At 31.0% G+C, this 15,603-nt stretch overlaps 2 protein-coding genes across 2 annotated transcripts; both read right to left on the bottom strand.

Moving 5' to 3' along the window:
* Window positions 1-849: 849 nt before the first annotated feature.
* Window positions 850-2,454, bottom strand: LOC140830646 (glutathione S-transferase U17-like). Its single transcript, XM_073194061.1, has 2 exons — window positions 2,067-2,454; window positions 850-1,426 (listed from the first exon to the last, which is right to left on the bottom strand). Exons 1-2 carry the CDS (start codon window positions 2,382-2,384, stop codon window positions 1,049-1,051), a joined length of 696 nt encoding a protein of 231 aa, XP_073050162.1. The 5' UTR covers window positions 2,385-2,454; the 3' UTR covers window positions 850-1,048.
* A 7,621-nt stretch (window positions 2,455-10,075) lies between these two features.
* Window positions 10,076-12,521, bottom strand: LOC140830644 (LEAF RUST 10 DISEASE-RESISTANCE LOCUS RECEPTOR-LIKE PROTEIN KINASE-like 1.5). Its single transcript, XM_073194060.1, has one exon. The coding sequence runs from the start codon at window positions 12,418-12,420 to the stop codon at window positions 10,453-10,455; it is 1,968 nt and encodes a 655-aa protein (XP_073050161.1). The 5' UTR covers window positions 12,421-12,521; the 3' UTR covers window positions 10,076-10,452.
* Window positions 12,522-15,603: the final 3,082 nt, after the last annotated feature.

The raw sequence follows: 15,603 nt of genomic DNA, 5'->3' as shown, positions 1-15,603 counted from the left end.
TTTTTAAATTGATAATATAAATGTAAAAATAATATTATTTATTATTGTGTGAATATAATTTTGTATAAAAATATCATAGCTTACATATTAATTAAAAATACGAAAATGAATTTAAAAAATCATTGTTGTTACGAAACTATTCAATTATTAAGAATTAAACAACATTTTTTTGATCATCTTTTATTATTATTGAATATTACATTAATTTGTATAAATCATAAATTAAAAATCACAAAATCAATTCTATAATTCAAAATTTCCCCGTGTTATTAAAATAAAAAATTATTAAATGAACAATCAGCCAAAAAATGAAAAATTTGAAAAAGAAAGATGAAAATATATATAGAGATACACTTCGAAAATTTGAGAGAGTAATAGAAATAGATGAGAGGAGAGAAGATATGAAGATATGTGATGTGAAGCGACAGAGAGAGAGTTAGAAGTTTTAAAAATCCATTCAAATCTTTGGGGTGAACCAAATACATTTTTTTACAATTTGTAGTTGTACATTAGGCTTTAATGTTTGTATGTCAATGAATTCCATGGAGTTATTAAAAGTCCATGGAAAATTTGAATACATGTAGACTTTTATAGAGTTTATAAAAGTCCATGTTGAATACCACTTGACTTTTTAAAACTTCATGAAAGTCTATTTTGAATACCACAATACTTCTATAGAGTATGCAAAAGTCTTGATTGAATTAATCTCGTTCAATAAAATGTTTAGTTGTAATTTCAATAAAACAATCCATTAATTATTTGTCATATAAATGCATATAAAATCACAGTAGTATCTTTAATATATTATTTTTATTTACATTAATTAAGTAATAAAAAGATAACCATCTCAATTCAAAGTCAATCAATTAAAACTAAACATATTATTATTATTATTTATTCATTACTATCCATATCCAACTCAAGTATCTTAATACTCATACAATTTTATCATATCAAATCTCATTCATATAAGTAAACAGTCCATCGATAGTCTATTTATTTATTTATTTATCTCATCCGAAAAACACTCACAATAAACACCGTGGGATTATTTCTTCTTGTCCAGTGCCTTAAGCTTCAGCATGAAACCTTTCGAATACTCGAAGAGTTTATCCGTCTCGGGCATATCGGATTTAACATCGGGTTCGGCCGAAAAATCATGCGCCCATCTGAACAAACGGGGAGTTTTGGCTTCATCAAGCAAGATGACATTATTGATTCTTTCTATAACTCGAAGCCATGCCAAGAAACAACCTAACGCAATGTCTAAGTAGCCAATGGTGTCACCTCCGAAGAACTTTTTACCTTTGCTACATTTTGTGAAGGTATCCTCAAATAAAGCAAGTCCCTTAGTTATTTCCTCTAGGATTGCCTTCTTAGCTTCATCTCCCTCAATCATCAGCCCTGCCCTTATGTTTGGATACCACTGCACAATTAAATTGTTTCTTTTTCAATGTTGAAATCAGAATTATGTCATGACAAGAACTATCTTATTTGTTTTATATTTTATTTAAGAATGCATCACTGCAAGAAAGAAGTCCTGAAAAACTGTTGTTAAAACCCTTGTGGTTGAAGGGTTCAGTCAAAGACAACGGTTTTTCACCGTTGTTGTAGCTGCAATTTGCCACGGTTTTGCAAATAAAATTTGAAAATCTTAATCATTTCACATGATTGAGCAACCAAGCAAAATGATCGGCACTGAGTGCTGATATTGGTAACAGAGTTAAAGGTCATGTCTTCGAAATGGTACAATTATTGAAGAATGATTGAGTAATAACTGCCTTTGTTCCGCAACAATAAAAAATACTCAGATCGTCCCACAGTTTTAAAATTTGATTTGACCAAACGTTATGCGCTATATCTTTTAGTAAAATAACAAAGACTTTGTCGGATATCATAAGATGGAGCACTTGTTGATTTGCCAAGAACGGGTTGAAGGAATATAGATCGGATGATATTATCACATACTCAAGGGATGGTCGATGTGCTGACTTTTACTTAATTTGTACCTGTACCGAGACTAGAGAGAAAAGAGAATAAAACTAAAGAAATGAAGAAATCCTGACCTTCTCATCAATGTAAGCAGCCCAAAACCGGGCTGTGGCTCGATCATAGGGATCAGAGGGAAGAATCCCGGGCCCAGAGGCCCAGACTTCATCAACATACTGAACAATGATGAGAGATTCACAGATGATCCTGTGGCCATGAATGAGAACCGGGACTTTCTTGTGGACAGGATTGGATCTCAGAAGAAGATCGCTCTTTGCAGAAAGGTTTTCGGGTATGGTCTCAAACTCGACCCGCTTGATGTTAAGTGCGATTTTGGCCCGCAACACAAACGGGCTTATCCAAGAACTTAGAAGCTTCACTTGATCGGAAGCCATTATCAGGAGAGTGCAGAAGAAGAAGAAGAAATAATGGTAGTACGTGTTTGATTTTTTTTTTTTTTTTTGACAATGAATAAAATATTAATTAAGTTATGTAATAGAATTTGAACCAGATCAATTTTAATTAAATTATATGTATATGTTAAAAGTGGATTTCAAATGATTTTTATTATTCTGAGAAGTAAAAAATATTTATTTTTTAAAAAATTTAAATAAAATTTACTTCTCTGAACAATCAAATGACATTTGAATTAAAAATCTTCTTCGAAAAGTTCATGTCCTATTTAGTTCACGTATATCAAATTTTGTATTACAGATCTCGATTTGATTTCTATCTATGTAACATTAATATATAATATCGGTCAAAATATTACATAAAATGTAATTTATTTTATGGGTAAATTAGAGAAAAATACATCTGTGCATGATTTGTTTAAGATTCAGTACCCAACAGAATTTTTTTGTATTTTAGTACCTGACAAAAGATCACCTTAGTTTTTACTACATGTTTAATGTATTTTGACATTTTTACCCTTTTAATTAATAAAAAATATATAAATACTTATTTTTGTTGGACATTTTCTCTTTCCACTCATCAATCCCGATGCATTTGGATGACATGTATATTTAATTTAAATATTTTTTTATTAAAAAAAACAAATTCACAACTAATTGAATTTTTTGAAATACTTAGTTTTGCTTGTAAAATACTTAATTTCAATTTTAAAATACTTGATTCAGTAAATGAAATACTCAGAATGTTTATTAAAAACTGGATATTCGAATATGCATTTAAAAAAAAAAAACAAATTCGCAACTAATTGAATTTTTTGAAATACTTAGTTTTACTTGTGAAATACTTAATTTCAATTTTAAAATACTTGATTTAGTAAATGAAATACTCAGAATGTGTATTAAAAAACTGGATATTCGAGTATGCATTTAAAAAAAAACAAGTTCGCAACTAATTGATTTTTTTGAAATACTTAGTTTTACTTCTGAAATACTTGATTTAAATATTAAAATACTTGATTTAGTAAATGAAATACTCGGAATGTGTATTAAAAAGCTGGATATTCGAACATGCATTTAAAAAAAACAAATTCGCAACTAATTGAATTTTTTGAAATACTTAGTTTTACTTGTGAAATACCTAATTTCAATTTTAAAATATTTGATTTAGTAAATGAAATACTCAGAATGTGTATTAAAAAACTGGATATTCGAGTATGCATATAAAAAAAACAAGTTCGCAACTAATTGAATTTTTTGAAATACTTAGTTTTACATTAGAATGTGTATTAAAAAGCTGGATATTCGAATATGCATTTAAAAAAAAAAATAAATTCGTAACTAATTGAATTTTTTTAAATACTTAGTTTTACTTATGAAATACTTACTTTTAATTTTAAAATATTTGATTTAGTAAATGAAATACTCAGAATATGTATTAAAAACTGAATATTCGAATATTCATTTAAAAAAAAACAAATTCGCAACTAATTGAATTTTTTGAAATACTTAGTTTTACTTGTGAAATAATTAATTTTAATTTTAAAATACTTGATTTAGTAAATGAAATACTCAGAACGTGTATTAAAAAAACTGGATATTCGAATATGCATTTAAAAAAAATCTCAACTAATTGAATTTTTTGAAATACTTAGTTTTACTTATGAAATACTTAATTTTAATTTTAAAATACTTGATTTAGTAAATGAAATAATTAGAATGTGTATTAAAAAACTGGATATTCGAATATGCATTTAAAAAAAATCGCAACTAATTGATTTTTTTGAAATACTTAGTTTTTCTTATGAAATACTTAATTTTAATTTTAAAATACTTGATTTAGTAAATGAAATACTCAGAATGTGTATTAAAAAACTGGATATTGGAATATCCAACGCAAGTTCACCAAATGCTCGCATTTCCATCCAAGATCCATTTGGATGACATGTTCATTTTATTTAATTATTTTTTTATTGTTAAAAAACAAATTCGCAACTAAGCATTGAACTTTTTCAAGTACTTAGTTTTACTTGCGAAATACCTAATTTCGATCTTAAAATAGTTGATTTGGTAAATGAGATACTCAGAATGGGTATCAAAATACTGGAAATTCGAATATGCAACGTAAGTTCACCAAATGCTCGCATTCTATCCAAGATGCATTTGGATGACATGTTCATTTTATTTAGAAATTTTCTTTATTTTTTTTGAAAAAAATCGCAACTAAGCAATGAACATTTTGAAATACTTACTTTTATTTGCGAAATACCTAATTTCAATTTTAAATACTTGATTTGGTAATTGAGATACTAATAAAAGTTAATAAAATACTGGATATTCTAGTAGGCAATGTAAGTTCACCAAGGGCTCTCATTTCTATCCAAGATGCATTTAGATTACATGTACATTTCATTTAAATAAATTTTTTTAATTTTTAAAAGAAAAACAAATTCGCAACCAAGCATTGAACTTTTTGAAGCACTTAGTTTTACGTGCCAAATACCTAATTTCAATTTTAAAATACTTGATTTGGTAAATGAAATACTTAGAATGTTGTATTAAAATACTGGATATCGTTAGTTCACCAAATGCTCGCATTTCCTTCCAAGATGCATTTGGATGACATGTTCATTTCATTTTAAAATACTTGATTTGGTAAATGAGATACTCATAATGTGTGTTAAAATACTGGATATTCTAGTAGGCAATGTAAGTTCACCAAGTACTCGCATTTCCATCTAAGATCCATTTGGATGACATGTACATTTTATTTAAATATTTTTTTATTTTTAAAAGAAAAACAAATTCGCAACTAAGCATTGAACTTTTTCAAGTACTTAGTTTTACTTGCGAAATAATTAATTTCAGTTTTAAAATACTTGATTTGGTAAATGAGATACTCATAATGAGTATTAAAATACTGGATATTCGAATATGTAACGTCAGTTTACCAAGTACTCACGTTTCCATCCAAGATGCATTTGGATGACATGTTCAAGGACTTTTCAGCAGCCAAAAAGCTTTGAAAAAGAAAAAAGGCTTAGAGCGAAGATTTAAAGATTTCCGGACAATGTTCTTCGAGAGAATATCTCGTGATAGGAACGAGTAACTTAATCCGTGGATTTACAATTTACAGAGAAATATGAAGTCGGTTATACGTCGATAGTCATAGTTCAGTAGGTCGAAAGCTAGTGGATTTAATAAAACGACATGCAATTCACCCTTGATAAATAATTAAAGAGATTTAATTACTTCACTGAGTTGAATTATTTTGACATAGCTTGAAAGGGCGTGTTCAATTGGATATGAAATCTCGTCGAAAGCATAGATCATTGTCGAACGAATTAAGTAGATTAGCGAGAGGTATGTGAACCGAGATTCTCAATAAATTCATTTCTCAATTGAACTTTAATCAATCATTCTAGCTTATTTATTTCATCATTTAATCCTTGAACCATTTCATTGAGTTTTTATTTAATAATCGTAGTAGTAAACAATCATCTGAAGTATCGCTGCTAAAAATTGAATAACTGAGAATAATAATTGAGAAATACAGTCCTTAGAGGAACGATAATCGTACTCTTTTACGCTATATTATTACTTGACATCGTACACTTATGATTAATTCGAGCTTGAATATTATTAATTTTTACAATGAAAGTTTTGCTCGATCACTAAGCATGGAACATTTTGAAGTACTTACTTTTACTTGCGAAATACCTAATTTTAATTTTAAAATACTTGATTTGGTAAATGAGATACTCATAATATGTGATAGAATATTGGATATTCGAATATGCAACGTAAATTTAGTCATGATTGGTTTTTTCAACTAAGATTCATTAGAATACTTATGAATGTCATTTAAAGAAATGAAACAGTTCATTACTGATCGTGGAGTAAGAGTAAGTTGTTTGTAGATCAAAATAAACACTTACTTTTAACAAAAATATAGTAGCATACTTGTCCCGGAGTAAGAGTAAGTTGTTTGAGAAGAATATGTCATCCAAATGTATCTTCTGAGGAAAGACTAACACTTGGTGAACTTACGTCGCATATTCGAATATCCAGTATTTTAATACTCATTCTGAGTATTTCATTTACCAAATCAAGTATTTTAAAATTGAAATTAGATATTTCGCAAGTAAAACTAAGTACTTCAAAAAGTTCAATGCTTAGTTACGAATTTATTTTTTTAACAATAAAAAAATAATTAAATGAAATGAACATGTCATCCAAATGCATCTTGGATGGAAATGCGAGCATTTGGTGAACTTACGTTGCATATTCGAATATCCAGTATTTTAATACAACATTCTGAGTATTTCATTTACCAAATCAAGTATTTTAAATTGAAATGAACATGTCATCCAAATGCATTTTGGATGGAAATGCGAGAATTTGGTGAACTTACGTTACATATTCGAATATTCAGTATTTTAATACAGCATTCTAAATATTTCATTTACCAAATCAAGTATTTTAAAATTGAAATTAAGTATTTGACAAGTAAAATTAAGTACTTCAAAAAATTCAATGCTTAGTTGCGAATTTCTTTTCTTTTAAAAAATAAAAAAAATATATTTAAATGAAAAGTACATGTAATCTAAATGCATCTTGGATAGAAATGCGAGCACTTGATGAACTTACATTGTCTACTAGAATATCCATTATTTTATTAACTTTTATGAGTATCTCAATTAGCAAATCAAGTATTTAAAATTGAAATTTGGTATTTCGCAAATAAAAGTAAGTACTTCAAAATGTTCAATGCTTGGTTGCGAATTTTTTTTTAAAAAAATAAAGAAAATATCTAAATAAAATGAACATGTCATCCAAATGCATCTTGGATAGAATGCGAGCATTTGGTGAACTTACGTTGCATATTCGAATTTCCAGTATTTTAATACCCATTCTGAGTATCTTATTTACCAAATCAACTATTTTAAAATCGAAATTAGGTATTTCGCAAGTAAAACTAAGTACTTGAAAAAGTTCAATACTTAGTTGCGAATTTGTTTTTTAAGCAATAAAAAAAATAATTAAATGAAATGAACATGTCATACAAATGGATCTTGGATGGAAATGCGAGCATTTGGAGAACTTGCGTTGGATATTCCAATATCCAGTTTTTAAATACACATTCTGAGTATTTCATTTACTAAATCAAGTATTTTAAAATTAAAATTAAGTATTTCATAAGAAAAACTAAGTATTTCAAAAAAGTCAATTAGTTGGGATTTATTTTTTAATGCATATTCGAATATCTAGTTTTTTAATACACATTTTGATTATTTCATTTACTAAATCAAGTATTTTAAAATTAAAATTAAGTATTTCATAAGTAAAACTAAGTATTTCAAAAAATTCAATTAGTTGCGATTTTTTTTAAATGCATATTCGAATATCCAGTTTTTTAATACACATTCTGAGTATTTCATTTACTAAATCAAGTATTTTAAAATTAAAAGTAATTATTTCACAAGTAAAACTAAGTATTTCAAAAAATTCAATTAGTTGCGAATTTGTTTTTTTTTTTTAAATGAATATTCGAATATCCAGTTTTTAATACACATTCTGAGTATTTCATTTACTAAATCAAGTATTTTAAAATTAAAAGTAAGTATTTCACAAGTAAAACTAAGTATTTCAAAAAATTCAATTAGTTGCGAATTTGTTTTTTTAAATGCATATTCGAATATCCAGTTTTTAATACACATTCTGAGGTAAAACTAAGTATTTCAAAAAATTCAATTAGTTGCGAACTTGTTTTTTTTAAATGCATACTCGAATATCCAGTTTTTTAATACACATTCTGAGTATTTAATTTACTATATCAAGTATTTAAATATTTAAATCAAGTATTTCAGAAGTAAAACTAAATATTTCAAAAAAATCAATTAGTTGCGAACTTGTTTTTTTTTTAAATGCATACTCGAATATCCAGTTTTTTAATACACATTCTGAGTATTTTATTTACTAAATCAAGTATTTTAATATTTAAATTAAGTATTTCATAAGTAAAACTAAGTATTTCAAAAAATTCAATTAGTTGCGAACTTGTTTTTTTTTAAATGCATACTCGAATATCCAGTTTTTTAATACATATTCTGAGTATTTCATTTACTAAATCAAGTATTTTAAAATTGAAATTAAGTATTTCACAAGTAAAACTAACTATTTCAAAAAATTCAATTAGTTCCGAATTTGTTTTTTTTAAATGCATATTCGAATATCCAGTTTTTAATAAACATTCTGAGTATTTCATTTACTGAATCAAGTATTTTAAAATTGAAACTAAGTATTTCACAAGCAAAACTAAGTATTTCAAAAAATTCAATTAGTTGTGAATTTGTTTTTTTAATAAAAAAATATTTAAATTAAATATACATGTCATCCAAATGCATCGGTATTGATGAGTGGAAAGAGAAAATGTCCAACAAAAATAAGTATTTATATATTTTTTATTAATTAAAAGGGTAAAAATGTAAAAATACATTAAACATGTAGTAAAAATTAAGGTGATCTTTTGTCAGGTACTAAAATATAAAAAAATTCTGTTGGGTACTGAATCTTAAACAAATCATGCACAGATGTATTTTTCTATAATTTACCGTTATTTTATTATTAATTATATTATTATAATTTATAATTATAACACCAATTCAACAATCAAGAATATTATTCCGGAGAGTACGGTCTCACTAGATTATGATGGCAGAAGCAAAGTCGTTGAAATATTTATTATGTGGATGGAAGAAGTAAAAGGGTCAACACACCAGTGGTGTGAAATTGTACACGACGATATATTTTCTTATAATATTTTCACAAAAATTTGTGTGAAACGGATCTTTATTTGAGTTATCTATGACAAAAATATTCAACACACCAGTGGTGTAAAATTGTACACGACGATGTATTTTCTTATAATATTTTCACAAAAAATTGTGTGAAACGGATCTTTATTTGAGTTATCTATGAAAAAATTATTATTTTTTTCAGTTTAAAAGTATTATTTTTTAGTGTAATATCAATAAGATTGATCTGTCTCACATATTAGAATCCGTGAGACGGTCTCACGTGAGAACCACTCATCCATTTATTCTTAACTCATGTAACACTCTTATTTTTTACTCCATATACAATTGATTATATGATTATATGAATTTAGAATTAAAAAATGGTAGCACGATGCAAAAAAACGACACTCGATTACGTATGGCCCGCCACTAGTTTTGATTTTTCTCACTTTAACTAGGGAGGATCTACACCATACACGTACACGTGATTTTATCTAGAAAAGTTTGGTGTTAATCTAAATCCAATGTTATTAATATGATAAAAGAATCCTAGTAGTCTCGTTCAAGTTACATTGATATATGAAACAATGGTCGGCAACATTTATTGTTTTTAGAATTTTACAATAATTGATGAAACTACAAATTTACAATCTTGCGTATTCCATCATTCTCTAAAGTCTAAATCAAAAGAGTGAGTCTCATGTGAGACCGTCTCACGGATCATAATCTGTGAGACGGGTCAACAATACCCATATTCAGAATAAAAAATAGTACTCTTAACATAAAAAGTAATACTCTTTTATGAGTGATCCAAATAAGAGATCCGTCTCACAAATAATACTCGTGAGACCGTCTCACATAAGTTTTGTCAAACAAAAAATGAAGCTCCAAAATATTTGCAGATGAGTGCAAATAACAAGTCATTTTTATACGTAATGGGAGAAGCCCGATTGAATTGAAGCAAAAATACAAGATTAATATGCTAACATTGTATTTAACCCCAAAAACTAATCAAATCATCCATAGAAGTTTTCCTACGACGTGTGTTCTGTCACACATAGTCTAACAATGTTCAACGAATCATCCATTCGGACCACAAGAGTTCACTCCAAACCTGGTCTCAAAACTATGTTTGATAAACCACAAATGGCAAATGAAACATCGAAAGGTCCGAGTGCGATTGTGTGCACGGCGTAGTGGTGAACTCCACCACGTAAATTGAACCAAGCAACCCCATGTTCACAACATTCTTTTCAAACCATTAGCCCTACGAACTCATCAGGAACGACCACATTACTCGAATTTGAACACTTCAGAACACCACCACTGCCTCGTCCTCGACCCTTTATCCTCCTCAGCTCAGCCGCCACGTCCCTGGCGTCTGGCCTATCATCTTTATCAGCCGCAACACAACGGAATGCAAGCTCCACCACCGAGTTAACTCCCTCCATGGCTTCCCCATCCACAACTAAAACAGGATCCACCACTTGATGCAACAGCCCCATTTGGATTCTTGGCACTGCCATGTCAACCAATGTCATCTCCCTCTTCTCCCTCTTTTCATCAACGGCTCTCATCCCTGTTATCAATTCTAACAACACGACTCCGAAGCTATATATATCGCTCTTCTCGTTCAACCTGAATGACCTATAATAATCGGGATCCAGATACCCAGGAGTGCCCTGAGGCCCCGTCCAAACACCTTCGGATGAGTTATCCGAAGAGAGAGCTGTTTCAGAGCATACTAAAAGTCTCGACAACCCGAAGTCCCCCAATTTCACTCTCATGTCTTTCTCTATAAATATGTTTGATGTGGTTATGTCTCTGTGAACTACAGGGGGCACTACTGAGAAGTGCAGATACTCAATGGCCATGGCCGTTTGGACTGCAATATCGAGTCTAGCATTCCATGTTAACGCCCCTTTTCTGTATATACTCTTCTTTCCATGAAGATGTTCAGCTAGAGTGCCATTAGGTACATAATCATACACCAGGAGTAGGCCTCTTGGATCACTGCAATACCCATGAAGTTTAACCAAATTTGGATGGTTTATCGATGACAATATCAAGATTTCATTGCAAAATGACTTTGTGGTGAACCCTTTAGCTCCACCGTCTGCGGCCGAGTTTTGCTTGTGGAGGTGTTTCACCGCAACCAATCTACCGTCTTGGAGCTGGCCTAAGTACACTGAACCGAATCCTCCATCGCCAATTTTCCGTTTTGGGTCGAAACAATTGGTGGCAGAGTCGAGCTCTTCGAAGGTGAATACAGGCGGAAGTAGACTGGCGGACCGGTGCCGCCGAAGGAAAATAATGGTGGGATCTTCTTCTGCATTCTTCAGAGCTTTTCTTCTCGACCCGAATATTACAATAATGACTGAGAGAGCAATCAAAGAACAAATAAACAAGAAAATAATTGACAAAATGGCAACCCTATTCGGGCTTTGCTGCTTGATTGTGGTTTGAGACGGAAAACAAACGAATGATTTATTGGGATCTGATGAATTAAACCCACAGATTCCATTTCTGAGTCTGCAAGATTTGCAGCTCCCAAAGTAAGAATCTTGATCTTCGTCCCACTCTATTTCAATCCCAAATTTCAATATACTGTCCAGAACTCCAAGAACATCAACCTGGCATTCCGGTTGAAAGTCTTCGCGGTGGCGGCCGGAGGAACCGCCGCAGTCGTGTATAAGATACAAAGGATTTTTAATAAGCTTGCATTCCCAAGAACACTGGCTACAGTTGGGTAGATTTGGAGGCGGGCATGGTTTCAGAGCGGAAAGTCGGGAGCACGAAGAATCCGAGACCCGAAATATTGACCCGGAAAATGAAATGGATCTGTTGAGAGCGGAAATGATTTGAGGGGAAGAGCAATTATTTAGGTGAGGTGCGGGTAGGGGGAGTGGATTGGGGGAGATGGTGAGAGAGGTTGAGTTTGGCTCAAATTGGAGAACTGAGAATGATAGTTTGTTTATTGAAATGGTGGCGCGCAACGGCGGTGAGCAGTAGATTCGGAAGGAAGGGTGACCGCAGCCGGCGGAGAATGAGAACGGAAATGGCGGTGCAGTGGTGAAAGGTGGGCACAAGGTATGGGTTTTGGCTGGCAGAGTTGAGCAAGGGTGGGATGTTGCTAGGCTAGTCAACAATATAAGTAATACTGCAAGAAAGATGAAAGTGGTACGCTTGCAGGCGGAGGAATACGGGGACGGCGGCGGCATGGTGGTGGCAGAGTTGGAGGTAGTATTATAGTCATCAATGGAAATATCCAAACTTGTTGATGTAGTTCTCTTGGACTTGCTAGGTTGGGGTAGGAGAAGCTGAGGTCATCATTCCATATTTTTATTTATAATTTATATGTTAGTGAGATATAACCTAATAAAGTATTATTTTATAAGTAAAAATTTGTGTGAGACGTTCGGATTATATTTTTTGAGACGATCACTTATTTGAGTTATCGATGAAAAAATATTATTTTTTAGACTAAGAATATTATTTTTTATTGTGAATATCGATAGGCTTGATTTGTCTCACAGATAAAAGTGAGACTATCTCACAAAAGACATATTCTATTTTATATCTCTAGTATATCCAATGTCATTATTTTTATTGTGTTTCAAGTAAATATAAAAAAATAGGACGATATTTTTGTGGTAAAAGCGATTTATATCACTCCACCGCAAATGAACTAATAATATAAGACATGGTTTTAATTTCTTATTTGTTTTGTTAAGTGCATATCACATAAAAGACACATTAGAACTCCAGTTTTCAAATGTGTATGTTAGTATGTAGTTTTCTATTATTTATATGGGGAAAGGAATTATATTGGTTCTTTTGTGTATACGATGTATAATGACTTTTTCGGACTACGTTGTCAGTTTTTTTTAATGTTGTATTAAAACCCCGTATAGATATTAATATATTATGCCAATTTTAAATTTTGGGTTTATATGGATAAAAAATAATAAAATTGGATTAACACCAGAAACTAAGGTATAATTTAGAAGGACTTCCGGGTCTCGAGGATTTCAAAAGCGGGGACTCACGTGAAGAGAAAGGTGCGAGGACAAAAGCCATGAGTGGACATTTAGTCAACTTTTCTACAAATTTTTTTTCCACATAAAAGGGCAAAAAAGTTGGGACAATTTGGTATTCATTTTCCATCTCTCTATTCAAATTTTTTTTTACTCACCATTCCTTCACATTTTTATTTTAACTCCCAAATATTTCAAAATTTTCCAAATATCATTAATTCTTTTAATTATGATACATAACATTATTTTACCTATAGAAGATGTTCTTAAAAGCATATAACTTTAAGACATTCAGCTACGCAAGGTTTTCAGCATATAATCACTTTGTCCTTTTCTTTTGGTGTAATAATGGCTCAGTACCAAAAGATGATCGTAACTTTCATTCTGAAGTCTTTTTACTAGAACTTGGTTGTTGTTCTAGGTTTTGAATTCTTATTCGAATATTCTTTAATATCCTAAGAATTTCTTCCTTGTTTTCAAAAATTTTCTCCACATTTTTTGATACAGAATACAATATATTGCCATAACTTTGAATTGTGATTAGTAAATATCACAGGAGCCAAATAAAACGTGAAAGGAGAAGTCGGGCGTTGTTGCATTGTGAGCCAAGATTTCGGGCAGAATATGTGGCGCCCGAGCGGTAGAAAAGCACCGTCCGAGCACCAAGGCATCACAAGAATTCGGACAGAAAGGCTGGCGCCCGAGCGGTAAAGATTTACCGCTCGAGCGCCAATGGAATAAGGAGCCACGCACCGAACAGAAAGTATCGCGCTCGAGCGGTACTTTCTTACCGCTCGAGCGCGAGACGTGGAATAGGCGAAATGAGCCATTTGCTTCAGTGCATGTTACAGATGTATATATATATATATATATATATATATATATATATATATATATATATATATATATATATATATATACACATGCAAATCTTCAGAATTACTTACGCAACTCATTTCTCAGAATTGAAGAAAGGGCCGAGGAAGATAGCGGAAAATCCTTACGCCTGTTGTGAGAAATCCGTCCGTCAGATTTTGAATCCGACTTCGGTACTGTGTTCCTATCAACGCAGACTACAACTGGACGTAAGTTTTGTTACGTTTAGACAAGATTTGAATTTATGATATTGTCAGAATTGAATATGATTCATATATGGTGTTTCTGCTACCGTAGACACTGTATAATTGAAGTCAGACTGAAGAACAGACTGATTATGTAATTGTTATGATTTTCAGAGTCGATTTGACTGAGATTCGATATCAGATTTGTGTTATCGTTGAGATTATAAATTGTATTAATACCGATTATGACTCGTGGTATTATATCTGTGGTGTTCAGAATGACGGGGTATTCAGATTGTATTGTTATGCCGTCAAAATATCAGTTGATTAGATTGATCAGATTCAGTAATGATTTCGATTGTAACGTGATATCGTTGATATGAATTAGATTGTACCTTGTTCAGATATAGATCAGATTATATACTGATTTGAGTATTGATCAGAACAGGTTTTGATTCGAGTTATATACTGATGTTGTATTTATATGATTGTCATTGCCAGACTGGGTATGGACAGATCAGAATACGAGACTTCGTTTTCGTCAGACCGGGAAGACAAAGGTATAAATAAATGTTGATTCGGGATTGCACAACTCGAGTTAGGTTTGACTTGAGTTTCCTTAAATCACATACTTTATTTTATTGCATTGATATTTGCAGATTATCAGATTGATATGTTAATGTATTGACTTAGAACAGAGTCAGAGTCCGAGTCTAGGGCAGACAGCCTAGCTAGGGCAGAACCGCCGAGTCTCTCTCAGAACCGATAAGACTCTAGACTTACGGTGTATCGAAGAGCTTCATATGTAGATCGACGTCTATCTCAGACACATTTGATACAGCATACCAAAGTCTAAATTAGATTGGGATCCCTAGATTTAAGATAAGATTAGATCATGAGTCATTGATTCATGTAGTCAGACTAGATACATGTTTTGATGTTTGTTTATGATTGTATATATGTTTTATATGTGCATTTTAATCATGTTTATATGGGATATTTATATCTCCCGGGTTTCGGCTTTGTCTGTTTGTTGTGTGCATGACAACAGATAGGGTCCGAAGATCGCCTTAAGTTGATCACGCTTGGATGTAGTTTTATTACTTGAATGTATAGTTGAACCTAATTTAAATTAGAGACATTTTACATATTTGTATTTTATACTAGTTGTATAATAGTTGATTCCATTACCTTCCGCTTTTAAAAAGAAATTTTTAGCGTTTATCTAACTGATAATTAACCCTAAGATGATTAGAAGATATTAGCGTCGTCCCCATATTTGTACTGTCTTTTGATTTATCTAAGA

The sequence above is a fragment of the Primulina eburnea genome, chromosome 4, assembly GCF_022965805.1.
Source record: "Primulina eburnea isolate SZY01 chromosome 4, ASM2296580v1, whole genome shotgun sequence".
Classification (NCBI taxonomy): Eukaryota; Viridiplantae; Streptophyta; class Magnoliopsida; order Lamiales; family Gesneriaceae; genus Primulina; species Primulina eburnea.
This window is presented reverse-complemented; position numbering and strand designations above follow the sequence as displayed.